This window comes from Megalobrama amblycephala, linkage group LG7 (assembly GCF_018812025.1).
Source record: "Megalobrama amblycephala isolate DHTTF-2021 linkage group LG7, ASM1881202v1, whole genome shotgun sequence".
NCBI lineage: Eukaryota > Metazoa > Chordata > Actinopteri > Cypriniformes > Xenocyprididae > Megalobrama > Megalobrama amblycephala.
The window spans coordinates 698,567-713,937 of NC_063050.1; the positions used below are offsets into that span (position 1 = coordinate 698,567).

The 15,371-nt window shown below is 35.0% G+C and overlaps 1 protein-coding gene across 1 annotated transcript in view; it reads right to left on the reverse strand.

Moving 5' to 3' along the window:
- Positions 1–15,371, reverse strand: part of LOC125271050 (regulatory-associated protein of mTOR-like) — an 81,010-nt gene that overhangs the window by 23,920 nt on the left and 41,719 nt on the right. Inside the window, exon 2 of the mRNA XM_048194991.1 lies at positions 10,987–11,161. Within this exon, the coding sequence (XP_048050948.1) occupies positions 10,987–11,148 (162 nt within the window). The 5' untranslated portion in view covers positions 11,149–11,161. The remainder of the gene's footprint in view (positions 1–10,986; positions 11,162–15,371) is intronic.

Consider the following 15,371-nt stretch of genomic DNA (forward strand, 5'->3'; position numbering starts at 1 on the left):
TAACGATGCTGAAAATTCAGCTTTGCATCACAGGAATAAATTACTTTGTCAAATATATTTAAATAGTACACAGTTATTTTAAATTGTAATAATATTTCACAATATTACTGTTTTTTACTGTATTTTTAATTAAATAAATGTAGCATTGGTGAGCAGACGAAACTTCTTTTAAAAACATTAAAAATCTTAGTGGTTCCAAACTTTTGGACTGTACTGTATATATATATATATATATATATATATATATATATATATATATATATATATATATTTTTTTTTTTTTTTACATTCAATGTATCTAAGTTGTACGCTGGGGGTAATTGTGTGCAGCTGCAAAGTAAATTAATATTTATGAGATAAACTAATATTTCACGTGATGAATTAATGTCTACACAGAATTAAGCCCTGACTCTGCATCAGAACGATTTGTGTCAAGCCATTCACTACTCTGGCTAGAATTCACTAGAAAGAGATGAAATGTAGAATAAACGCGTTAAGAATCCGTACAGCTGTAGAGCGAGGGACTTTTATTCTGTTGAGCAGAACCGATGAACAACTGATGACGACATGGTTTGACGTCTTGTTGACCAATCAGCGGAAAGAGGCGTTTCATTCCCGCCCACATGTAGAGATCGAATTTTCAAACTGCTTATTTGTTTCCAACCCCAGAACAAAACAAAAAAACAAAAAAAAAACAAAAAAAAACTGGCTTGATTTTTCTAAGTGTGGTTTTCTCATTTTTCTGATTTCAATATCAAATCAAAACATGAATGAACGGAAGATACCCTGATTCAGCACAACCCTACACTTAACATATTTGATCAGTCTTATTGAATAGAATAAAATCATCCCATTAATTTCATTAATTCAATTTCTACAATCCTAAAAAAATTCTTAAACATTTATTCATTTCTAAACTTGTTTATATGCAAAATTGTGATTTAGGAGCATGTACATATGCCCTTGTTTTAAGTAGTATGTATGCAAACGTACGTATGCTATACTGACACTTTGGTAACATTTTATAATAATGGTCAGTTATAAGTCACTTATAAATTATTAGTTAACAATGAACTAATCATTTACAAAACATGATTATATGTTCATAAATGATTAATAAGTGATATGTTAACATTTTATGAATGTTTTATTAATTCAGTTATAGGTAATTTATAAATTATTAGATAATGTTGAACAAATCATTTACAAAAAATGAAAATACATTCATAAGTGATTAATAAGTGATATACTAACATTTTATGAATGTTTTATTAATTTGGTTATAAGTCATTTATAATTTATTAGTTAATGATCAGTGATTAATAAATGAGTATTAGTAAATTAGCAAATGATCAGTAAATGATTTATTGATGAAGTTGTAAGCTGGTCAGGGTTCAAAAGCACAAACATGCAGGTATGCTAAAGCACTATTTTTAAGAGGAGTAATTTATTTGTTTTGAAGTGGATAAACATTTATAAATGCCTTACAATCAGGTGATTCCAGTGGGCAGCACAGACTTGTGTTCTGTGTGTGGGATCCAGTGATGAAGTCAACCTCTGAACCTTTTAACTTCCACTGAAGCTCACATCAGGTGCACAGAGTTACACTCCATGTGAGTCAGAGAAGACAGCTGTCTATACCCTCACCAGTCAGCACTTACACTGCAGTACACACTACAAAATGTTCAACACCTGTTATAGATGATGTATAAACGCATGAATAAATCATTTACAAAGCTTTCTGGATCCCCTATTCCAAAGTGTAAACTATTCATCACTTGTAAATGTGTTACGTATCATCTGTAGACCTTTCTTTCCTGTTACAAATTATTTGTATATGTATACAAGTAATTTATAACAATTTCTGCATCCCCTATTCTAAAGTGTAAACTATTCTTCACTTATAAATGTGTTACATGTCATTTGAAGATCTTCCTGTTACATGATTCATCTCATTCCATCACTTTACCCAAGCCTAAGCTTTACATTATTAAAAAAAAAAAAAAAAAAATTAACACTCTGCCACCGTTTAACCAGCACTTAATCATTTAATTTTTGTTTTGTTTTTCATGGAACAGCTCCCTCAACATAACATGAAAATGCACCATAAACTGATCATAAACGTAGTCCATTATTTTGTGCATTTTATTTCTAGTCTTCAGAAGTCGAACAATGCCATCATGTGAGGAAAAGATTCTTATAATGTATAATGGTTATATTACGTTAATACCAATCCGCCGTTTCATAACTTTCAAAATTGGCGCTTCTAACAGGTTTGCGGCAGTGACGTCAAACCTCGCTCCTTATTGGCTGTCACATTTAAATTGCAACTACCATAAAGCGTTTGCGACATGCCGAATTTGAGTTGCTGTGTTGAGTTAGATTCAGCGCGACGCTTTGAAGGATGGGCATCAGATCAGGGGAATGTTTGCAGCGATTAAACTTTAATTTCATTCCGTAACGCACACAAAATTGTTTTGCTGTCATTTCGCTGGTAATGTTGCACACGTGTCGTTTTGTCTTCTGTTTGCTTGACTTCTGTTTGTCTTCTGTACTGCTTTTTGTAATGTTTTAAATAAATTATTGTGACTAACGTACATTTATCTGCCTGTTACACTACGTATATTGTCAAAATGGTTATGGTTAAGGTTATAGAGTGGAGTAGGGAACTTAAAATTATTCTTTTTATACAACAGTATATCAACTATGATAACAGTCACTGTAAATATATCTATATTGCGTTTTTATTTTTGTGAAGTGGCTAAAGAGTGGTCATGTTTAGGTATAAGGGGTGAGTTATGGGCTCAAAGGTATCTATATAATATATTTGCATACAAATATTTTAATTTTTATACAAAAATATATAATTTGAAAATCGGGATTCGTATAGATTTTTATATCCTGTAAGTGAAAGGTATACTTTGCATATGGCAAATAAATGGTAAATTTACAAATTGCAGTTTGTACGTAATTTATAAAGAAGATCTGCAAATGATATGTAACACATTTATAAGTGATGAATAGTTTACACTTTAGAATAGGGGATGCAGAAAGCTTTGTAAATTATTTATTCATGCATTTACACATTATGCATTTATGCATGCATTTATCAACAGGTGTTGAACACTTTGTAGTGTGTACTGCAATGCAAGTGCTGACTTGTGAGGGTACAGACAGTGTTCTCTTGACACACATGGAGTCTTAAATCACTGTGTGCCTGAATGTGAGCTTCAGTGATAGGTTAAACTGGTTCCGAGGTTTACATTATTGCTAGATCCACACACTTCCCACAGAACCCAAATCTGTGTTGATGAGTGTAAGGATTTAACATAAAAAAAAAACTTGAATCCCTTGACTGTAAGTCATTTATAAATGTTTTTGAAAACAAATAAATTACTTTTCTTAAAAATACTGCTTTAGCATACATCAAAAAATAAAATACTGAACATTTACTAATGGTTTGTACATTATTTGATCATGATTAACCATTGTTTACTAAACATTGAAACGAAAACAATTTTGACAAATATTTCAGTGATTTATAAGTGATTACCAATATATCAACTAATAACAACCATCTACTAATGATCTGTTTGATTTACTTTGTTTTACTAATGTTTTTTGAAATAACTTACAACACATTTGTAAATCGTTAGCATACCACTTATAAATCATTTATGTATGTAACGTATAGTCATGTCTTCTAAATGATCAGATCACCAACTAATAACTTATAAATGACTTACAACTGAACATTATTATAAAGTGTTACCTTTTTTTTTTTTTTTTTTAACATGAACACATAAATGGGAACATATTTCCCCCATATTGGCTGCCCTACATTGGCTTCCGGTCCATTTTAGGATTGATTTTAAGGTTTTAACCTGTTAGCCAGCACCCATGTTTTTGCTCCAAACTTACAAGTCGAGTGTTTTAAAAAACCTTGTGTGATGTGATTTGGCTTCCGATAAAAAATCAGACAGAAAATATATAATTTTTTGATATTCTGCACAATGAGTAAAGCTATCTCGATTAGCATTGCATTATAAATATAATCTATTATTATGAATACCCGACATGGCGTGAAGAACACAGATAAACCACATATTGTCACAATCATGTATTTATTACTTTCAAAAGTGTCGATCTGCATGTTATATCCATGGTTTTAGCGATCTCTGGAAGCCTGTGTTAGTTCCTGGAATGTCACATGGTATGCCTGTCCTTCACTGCATGTCATTTGTGGACTAAATGTGCACAGAGCGCCCTCCGGCTGCAAGTATGAATTGAAAACACAGTAGATCAGAGTATCCAGCGCTCGTAATAAGGACAACAGCGGGTTTTGGGTAAAAATTGAATAAATATCACTTCTCTGTATAGAAAATTGACAAACGTATGAGAATCCATCAATATTTCTCAAAATGTGCATGCTTTTAAGTTAAAAGCCCTGAGGGAGGTTATTTTGTCGAGTTTTTTCATGACGATCTCACAAGAGTTTTTTTCTCAATGGATGAGGCTGACGCTCATATTTCAATGAAAAGGTAACGACTCCATTTTTCATATTCATAAGAAATGTCAGAGACAGAGGCTGTGATTAGACGCATATTAACAAATAACGGTCACTATACAATATTGAAAGTAAAACAGAGATTAAAAATTGAAGCCTGAGTCTTAGATACTTTTAATGATGTACAGTTTGTCAAGGTAATTACATTACATCTAACAGTAAATTCGAGCTAATTTAAACAAAGAAGCTTCAGTTAACAGGTTAATGTTTGCTTATAAATCCTTAAATGGCCTAGCCCCAACTTAACTCTCTGACCTTATACAATTGCTTTTAAAACTAGTCTTAAAACATATTTTTATTCTTTGGCATTCTTTTTTTCTTTTATTGTTGTTTGTTTTATGACCCTTTACATGTACACCACTTTGGTCAACTATTGTTGTTTTTAAATGTGCTCTAGAAATGAATTAAACTTGAAACTTTTTTCCTGACTATTGCGACATTTTAGGTGGTTTGCAGCGCCAATCTGTCATATATACATTATAATGAGAACACTATTGTAATTACACTATTGCGCCCTTTTGTGCAGATGTAAGCTGCAGATGTAAGCTGCTACTTTATGTTGTACCTGTATCTTTTTAATATCATATAGTTTGTGTTTGGTTGAGTTTATTAGCCTGATAGCAAAGCGCTTCAGTTTAACAGTGTTCAATCACTCTTCAGTTTTAGCTCAAATGCAATGCCCGACATTATTGACTATGACTGGGTTATTTGTCTTATTCCTTTTAGATGTTTCCTTTTTAAAAACATTAATGATATTATTTATAATTTCTCATCGTGGCTTCAAAAATTCGCAGGGATTTCTTGAATCACTTGATAAAGTGGATGAAAATACAGTTAAGTGCAAGATGTGCAGCGAAAATCTGCTATATACATAGCATTATAAAGAGGGCACTATAGAATGTAGTGAATAATTTGTGCTTTAGTTGCCAGTGTTTCAACACGTTGTTATGGGAAGAGCGCATCCACAATGGGAGTAACAATTTCTGGCTAGCACGTAACTTAGTTCAAGTTCACTTGCATTTGCGTACTTTTACGCAAGATACAAGTTGTAATGCTACGTTTATGTTGTGCATCTATATCTGATTAATCTCATATAGGATGTTTCATATAGAACGGGATTCAGTTTAGTAGTATTAATTCACTCTTCAGCTTTACCTTATGCATAATAAAAAATTTTAACATTTCTATTGTGTACTACGCTTACCACATTAACATGACAGCTTATGCTCTCAACTTGCTCCACCCACACACGTGCAATGGAGAAAATGTCAGAGACAGAGACTGTGATTTCTAATCTCTAATCTCTATCCCCTGCTGAAAAATAAGTTAAAATCTGCAGTATGGAAATACTCTGAATATCAAAAAGAAAAAGAAAAAGAAAAAGAAAAAGAAAAAGAAAAAGAAAAAGAACGAATGCAGGGTTGTCCTCAAGGATGGATATACATTTTGCAAACAATCTGGATGCATAAAAGGAGGAAATACATCGAACATGTTTACCCATATTCGAAAACACTATCCCTCCGTTTATAATTTAAGGTTGTATGATTTCCTAGATGCAAAGAGAATCCAGAAATTCAGTCATGAAAATGGAATTTACAGTATAAAGCAGATGTCACACAAAATGCACAATTCGATGGCTAGATGAGCTGTAGAGCTGTATAATAAATAAATCTCAATATGCTTGTGTCTGTAAATATTACAGTGCAAAAACACTGCTATTTAAGTATATAATCTGCTTGTTTTGCGTGTCTCTTTGTTAAAAAAAAAAATCATCCAACTATTAAAGGGCACCTATTATGCCCCTTTTTACAAGATGTAATATTGGTCTTGGGTGTCCCCAGAATGTATTTGTGAAGTTTCAGCACAAAATACCCCACAGTTAATTTATTATAACCATTTGAAAATGTCATTTTTGGGGCCTGTTTTAAAAAGAGCTGTTTTGGTGTATACCACCTTAAATATAAATGAGCTGCATATCCCCGCCCTGCCTTTGGATGAGGGCGTAACTTGCATACCTATGGCAATAAACAGTCAGTAGAAGCAGAATGGCTGAGAGTGAGAGACCCGCTGTTTTGTATGGCATTCAGCCGTACATGTTTGAACCGGAATCAGACCCAGATGATGAAGAGACTCCGGCAGAAGAAACACAATTGAGAATGGAGCAGGACGTCTCTGAATGGTTATTTGATACATTTATGTACTTATAGAGTTTTAATCGCGTCCCCTTTGCAATTATGGATGTGCAACACACACACACACACACTGTGATAACGTTCGCGCAATTTTTTGAAACTACAAACACAAATACTGTGATAACGTTTGCTAAGTACAAACGAAATTATATTTATGCGAGGGAACGGTTGCGTCATGTTGACATTACTTGTCGTACAGGTGCTTATGTGGCAAATGTGAGAAGATGGCTACAGAACCAGAAAATATATGCTGCAGGGAGATAGAACAGGTATTAATTTATTTACATTTGTAATTGTTGCAAAAAATAATACGTGACATAAAACTGTCTGACGCTATTTGTTGTATCAAAGGTTACAAGACGGATGAAACAACTTCAAGTCACTCCATCATGTATGGTAGACCATCCCGGAAAACATACACAGTTTTTAATACAATATCTTTAAAAATATATATATATATACGTGTGGATATACACACTATACAAACAAGGTTTAAATTATATACACAGACATTCTACGATGACAACAACAACTTTAGACGCATTTGTTATTAAACTGGCTGACATCGACTGAAATGACTATTTGCTCAAAAAACATTAAATACACTTACTTCTTCTGGAGGTGACGTTGGATCGCGAACAGTAGGCAACGATCCACACTTGAGGATTAACTTTGAAGCAAGACCTGCTTTGAATTGACCCTCGTTCTCAGAACAGTCAGTCAAAAAATGATTTGCGCAAACATCAACGTATTTTGGAATTTTGAGTGGCGCCTTTCCTTCGTAAATAAAATCCATCCACTGCGTTTTCAGTGGCTCTGATGTCGGAAGTAAGTGAAAACTACTATGTTCATTATTACATCCCACAACAGAACACTTATGTTTCTTAGGAGACATTACCGGCTGTCGTTGAAACAATGGAGGATGGTTGACCGATCACCAAGGGCGGGGTCTATGCCAAAACCAGATTGTCAATCAAACCACGTGGGTGGGGCTTAGCGCAATTCTACGTCACAGTGAGAGCAATCTTAGAACAGGGCGTTCTGAGACAGTGCTTATGAATTATTGAGATTGTAAAAAAACCACTGGGTGGATTTTTCTCATTCTAGGGTGGTTTTGCTCACACACTGCCAACACACATTTATGGTCAAACACCATGTAAAAGTGAATTTTGCATAATAGGTGCCCTTTAAAAAATAATGCAACAGCTCCAGGGGGTTAATAAAGGCCTTTTGACATAAAGCGTTGTGTTTTTGTAAGAAAAATATTCATATTTAAAACTTTATAAATTCCAATAACTAGCTTATGGCGGACAACCGTACACATACTGTTCAAGTTGACTTGTGCCAAATGAGTAACTCCCTGACGCGATGCATGACGTAGTATGTAGGAGTAGCATAAGCTTAGCCTCTCGCGGTCAAACAAATAGGGCTGGGTGAAATTCGGAATCAGAGGTTAAGATTTATTTATAAAACTGTTTTTGAGCAGTACAACCCCAAAGTTTGTATGTGCACAGCACATTTAATACAGGACAGCTTCCTGAACTTGAAAGAGTACAACGCCAGCTATAGACAAAGACAACTTACCACTGTGAAATTCCTGCTCAAGTCATGCTTGCAAATTTGGTTTTGATCGATTGGCTTTATCATCCAAGTTTTCAGAATCCAACTTGGGCTCGAACTGATACGGTAAAAACAATGACATTAATAACTGTGTGCTTACAATTAGGGATGTCCAGATCCGATCACGTGATCGGAAATCGGACCCGATCACGTGGTTTCAGACTCGATCAGGACTCGGATATATATGTATTAGGGGTGCAACGGTTCTCGGTAAAAAATCTAACCATACAGTTCTCCACTTACGGTTCGGTACGCTCTTGCACCGCGGTCCATCTTGAATGACGACGCATCTATTGGTTAATACGGTTTGTTTAAAATAGCAACGTGGAAAACAGACAGACAGAGTTCAAATAATGTATGTTTCAGTCGTTCAAAACGTTACAACAACGATAATCAGAAATCGTGGACAAAACAGTCACTCTTTGCAAACTGTTAACTGCGAGTGCCGTCTGCTCTAATGTCCAGTCATGTACGCCGTCATCACCCGGCGTTGATAGCGAGCGAGCGCAGGTGAGACCTGAACAGAACACGTTGCTATCTGTGTTTACACTAACTCATTTAAGCCTTGCTGATTTAAACCTTCAAGAACAAGACGCGAAAGAGAACTCGCACGCACTGTGAGAAGATTTGTGTGCGCTCATCCGAAGCGCGCACACGCTTATTTCAGTCAGCGTGCAAATACTGAGTTCTCTTTCAAGTCTTGCGCTTCAGCGGACAAATTCATACAAAAATTATGTCAACATGCCCGTCTTAGTGAGTATCCTAGCAAACATAGTTATGTCTTAAATGAACGTATATTAGTCGAGAAAGACAGCGCATGTGTAACAGTATATGAACTGGATCGTGCATGTCTTATAGGGACAAAAACTATTCCTCCTGCCTGTTTTTAATGTTAAATCAAACAACAAATAACAAAGAAATCACTCACTGCTCTTGACTGAATAGCTTTTGTAACTTCAATAATGATTCATCTTTATTTATTTTATACAGTAAAGATAACATGCAGTGATATTTTATATTTGATTACTTTATCCATTTTCTGTACGTGAAAACTACTGTTAGATACCTGAAAAACCTGAAAAGCACTGTTCCTGGGTCCTGGATCTGTTTTTTCGCTCTTTTTTATTCTTTTTTATGTATTATAGAAGTATCGGATCGGGACTCGGTATCGGTAGATACTCAAAATCAAATGACTCGGACTCGGACTCGAGGGCAAAAAAACGTGATCGGGACATCCCTACTTACAATTGCTTAAAGTCATAGAAGCTAAAGCTCCTGATAACTGTAAGGGGCGTTACATTTCCAGCACACGATTGAGGTGTTTGACCAATTACAATGCACTGATCTTCTGGCAAATCAGAGCACTCTGAGCTTTTCAGAGAGGAGGGGCTTTGTAGAAATCAGCGTGTGCCAGAAAGACTGAAAGTAGAGGAGATGCAATAATATACAGTATGTGAAAAAAATGTTTTTTTGAACATTAAAGCATGTTAATCCAATAAACAAATTAATTATTTTATAAAATCATATGACCCCTTTTAAATCGATATCTGCCAAAAAAATAAAAAATAAAAATGCTATCAGAGTAAAACTATGTGCAATTCGCCAAAATTCAGACCCTGCTAGATAAATTCTGTCTTTGCACGATGTTTGACAATGGCTATTGAACAATATTGATCACACTATTAATGCACAATCTTTAGGTTCAGGCAGACATTCAGTACTGCCCTGATTTCCCTCGATGCCGGACATCATTTATATAACTTAAACTCATGAATGAAACTGGACTTACACATCTAATCTGTTGCTATATCTACAAGATGTCACCACTGAAAAGCCTGTCCATGTAATCATTATCCTACAGTCAGTTTCTAAGAGGACTAAAGAGGTTTTGATGTCTTCAACTACAGCCTCATTTACAGCAATGCTGTTTCCCTGATATGCACCAGTCATGCTTTAAATTCCAAAATAAACTAAACAGAATGTATATTGTATATGTATATTTTTGCAACTCGCCTGATTTTAGCTTTTAATAATGTCCCATTAAAAGGATTTATTCAGCCTGCTATAGAAAGAGAATCTGAAGCTTACTAGAGTTGGGCCTAGGTTGCGCCGTTTTTTAGCACAATAAAATCTTTACTGTTTAAATTGTGTTCATTGAACTGTTTTGGATGTAATTTGTATTGTGATCGGGAACAACTTCATTATGTTATGTTTTTTTCGTAATTTTTCCGTAAAAGGAGAATTCTGCTTCAACTTCAGAACAAAACCTATTTCACAGGAGACTTTCACAATGGTCTCATAAAATAGCTGACAACTTCATCAAAAGAACAAATGTACACCGTCACTACACGCAAGGTCTTACGGGTGTGGAACAACATGAGGGTGAGTGATTAATGATAGAAATTTCATTTTTGGGTTACTAACCCTTTTAGATTTCATCAAGGTTTTCTATTCAATATTAGACAGTGTGACCATGACACTAAATCAAGTCAAAAAACCAGCAGCAGCACACATCAACACTGAAAGTAGATAACAATCAATGTTCAATCAAGTTGAATGGTCTTACGCTCAAACGACTAAAGATAACATTAAAAGTTTCTCCCTCACCCTGTCTTTCATTCTCCAGCTCTGAGCTAAAGCTTTGGATCCCTCAATCTTCTCTGTGTGCCGTTTCTTCATGAAGGCAAGTGGAAGGTTCCAGTCAGTCACGTCCACCTCCTCCTCCTCCGCCATACCCACCACAGGGGAGTGAAGCAGCTCAGCGTCCATTTTTATAAAGAATCTGGACAAAGAATATATGGAAAAAATACAATTATATCACTGTACATGTGCAGGACTAAAATGTAGAAAGTAGAGAGACAGAGTCGTGGTGTACTACTGAAATGGTTCTATTAAATAATTCATAATCTAAATTATTAGCACAAAGAGTATTAAAAGTAAAAAAATAGGTTGGAGACTATATCAATGTTACATTATTTTTTACCAATTCTTATGACACACCAATGCCAATTCAGCAAAGTTCAGCAGTAATATCAGATTCCAAGAACAGCTGCATCAGGTCAAAACCCTATACTCCAATCATAATCAAGAAGCGAATGTGAGTGACGAGTGCCACCATTTATATAAAATAAAATAAAAAAATAATTAAAAAAAATCATACTTTCTCGATACTTCCGACAAAGCTGATTTCTGGTGGTCTAGAAACACATCCCAGAGTTTTCAAATGCTCTAGAGGCAGATCTCTGAACTTGCCACATGGTCCAGAAACACATTAGGTGTGTTTGACATTAGGTGTGATGGCCTTAGTGACTGATGAGATTTGCTGCTTACAGTCAGGGGAGGAGTAGAAAAAAAAGCTTTATTTATCACAGATGAAGTGAATTAGGTGCAATATTTGTCAAATCAACCGATGTTTTAGATGTTTATAGCAACAGAAACACATTTCATTCAAAACTTAATGCCTGTATGTACAAGAATGAAGTTCAACAGCATACTATTTAAATACAAATCAAATGGGGTCTATACCAGGTTTATTTTGATAAACACGACACAATTTAACATCAAAATTGCATAAAAAGAGTTTTTACAGATTTGTGTCAGAATGAACATAAAACATATCATTGTTGTTGTCGGTAAGTCTGGCCAATTATCAAAAGCTGTATGGTCATCAGAGCTCATGCAGCCATTTTAAAGAAGCCGCGCTGACTGAGCCAACAGGCTGATGCCATATGTCACAGTGATATGTTGTTACCACTGTCTCAATTCAGGCAAAATTTCTAACATGCACAGTGGCGCATAGATTGGCTTGACATGTCTCTGTTTCATCAGCAATTTAGGCCAATTAAACTTTTAAATAATTTTAATAATGTTTTACTGATGAGTACTTCAACATAGAAACACTGGCTCAGTTAATGGTATACATTTGGAGCAAAACTACCTGTTTGTACCTCATTCGTAATGATGAGGGAATGTATAAGGAAACTAGTTTGCAATCATAATTTCCGCAATAGCATTTGGTGCCACTGGTGGTGCAGAATATTGTGTAGCTTATAAATGCTCACTGCAGCTCTCAGACTGATAGCAAACAATGATTTTAAAACAATTCTGCAGTAAAGCTAAATACCAATTGTGATTTCATTTGCTTTTTTGTACTACTTCAAACTAACTGATTAATCAGTGGAAGCAACGGTAGCATGTAAGTGTTTGCTTAATACCAGTTTCAGTTGTTTAGATTCATATTTGCTGCTAGGAAGGATTAAATTGTTTACTGTTTATTTGGAGTTTCTATTTTTATTCTAATTTGTATTTTGATTGCATGTATTTGTAATTAGATTAGCTATCGGTAAGCTATATGTTTTTTTGTATTGCTCCTAACATGTATTGCACTTAAGTGCAGAACTGTCCACAGTAATTTCTATTTTGCATAATATAGGCTTTTGTTTTGCTAATTATAAAAGGTGTGTACAGATGTATTCACTCCAGCTTAAAAAGTTGCAATGTCAAACCTCAGTTGTAACCATCATATCTTGTTGCCCCATTAAAAATCTGCAATGCGTTTTAAATGAACATCTTTGAATTTTATAGTATTATTCTACAAATTGTTTTTCATAAATGTATTTAATAAGAATATAAATTGTAATTTGTTTTTATTTCTCATTTTATCATATTTACCACTACACTTACTTTCATTTATTTTTTCCCCACTAAATGTTTTTTCACTAAATGTGACCCGTCACGGAAACCAGGGACACAAGTCGGCAGCACAACTATTGAGCAAACTGAGAAAGAAGCATTTTTTTTCAAAATTGGTGATTTTCGTTTTTTTGCAGAATCTGTTAGTTGAGATCATGAAGAAGCATCTCCGTGTTTTAGGTAGCAGTATTGGTTTATTTAAAAGTGTACATTTTGAGGTTGAAATCGGCTTGCTTTTCTGGGATTCTATCTCGCAGTAGGGGCGCATCATTGTCTGTTTGTATTTCCATACTGGAATCGGATACGCCGGCTTTTGTTTCTTTTGTTATCGCCCCCGCCCTCCAAGGGAAGCGTGGCTACTTGTTTATGCAGCGCTCTGGCCGGCTCTAGCTGATATCAAAATTTAATGAAGATGGACCACAAAGAATATCGCAGACGAGCTGAACCGTGGCCGTTACACCGAAAATGTTTTGAAGTACAACATACGGCTGGATTCTTTAGCTGCGGAAAAAGAGTGGCAGGACATGTGAATTATTGGACATTTAGAGGCAAACAGACGCATAGTGCAAACTTCGGAGATGGTTACATCCACAAAGAAGACCCCGACAAAGAGAAAGTGTGACCGAACAACTTATTTCATCTTTTCTTTTTCTTATGGGGTGAGTTTCCATAAACATCAAAGTTTGTCGTTTTGTGTTCATTCTAAGAACACCTAGGCTACACGTTATCTCATGTGTCTTTTGTTATTAGCTAGCTCAGGACTGTCATTTTAATTTTAATCGTTAGCATCGTATAACTTGCCAAAAACCCCCATTACTATAATGGGCTTTTTAGATGGTAATGTTAGCATCTGCTATTAATTTGAATAACGCTTCAACTGCTTGAATTGACTGGTGTGAATGACTTAGCTCATGTAAACCTTACTATTCTTGAATTGAATGTGACGCTAATAATTTTAGCCAGTTACTACTTCTTAACAAGGATTTACTAATGTAATAGTAAATGTATCAGATTAAATTCCTACGTAAGTAAAAGTATAAAGTATCCGTAGCCGTAAAATGTGCGTTATAAGTCAAAAGTAAAAGTATTTATTGAAGAGTTTAAATGTACAGGATTTTTTTAATCCTTTGACTCAAACCAGGTCTAACCACTAACTGAGGTCTAAACCAGGACTATACGGTTATCACAGAATCCTGTTCAAAAAGTCCTAATGTCAAAAAAGATAAATTACTGACATTTACAATGCACATTATCCTTTATTATTAATAGTATGTGGTCCGATTTTTCCCATTGCGTCTGTCGTTGCTTTTCAACCATGCAGCTTTACAAGGGGTATGGCTTATCTAAATGAGATGTAAATGAGCCCTTTTGTCACTCCCAGCAGGTGAGAACAGGCGAGAAGTGCAAAATCTTTAGGTAATTTTCTGTCCTTTGAGCTTTTTTGAGTGCCTACCTTCAAATGGCCACAACTTCTCCAAATATTACCATGTGTTACACATCATTGGAAAGCTTTGTGAATAACTCAAAATGCCCCAGAACCGACTTGTGTCCCTACTTTCCGTGACTGGTCACAAATGTTTAGATTTTATTAACATAATTTAATTTATAATATTTTTGCAATAGATTATGATTACATTGTTTTGTATTCATTTGTTGTTTTTCTCTAATAATGAAATAGCGATTAAAGTCGCTATTTTTGTTTTATTTTTGTGCACAAAACGTATTAGGGCCATCGATACAGATGTCCCAATTCCAATTTCAAAACCATAGCTACAACTAATACAAATTCCAAAGATTATTAAAGACAAGCAAACAGTCATTAATAAAAAAAGAAAGAACAAATAATCAAACTTTAAGCAATAGCACACATAAATAAATACAGTAGAAAAAAGATACAGATGAAATAATCAGTGCTTTTCAGATTCTTCTCTCTCTTTAAGAGGCGCTCAAATCACGGCCGCTTTAAGAGGCACGGCTTGCAAGCTCTGAATGTGTAACATCATATCAGGCGATCATCTAACCTGTTCAATAAACTGTTTAAAACATGCAGTCACCCCATCAATACTGAGATTCTAGATGGTATAAACAAAGATATAATGAATCTTGACAAACTGAAGACGAAATCGAAACGGTCTCGTGTCTCTGTCATCTGCTCATGCTGGGAGCTGCAGCGGCACGGGCGTCACGACGCACCTCTAATGCACAAATCTTTGCACAGATGCTACACATCATTAACACAGTCATACAAACAAAGAAGCTCTTTGATGCATTCTTGTGCTCGCTTGAATGAGATTCGCCAT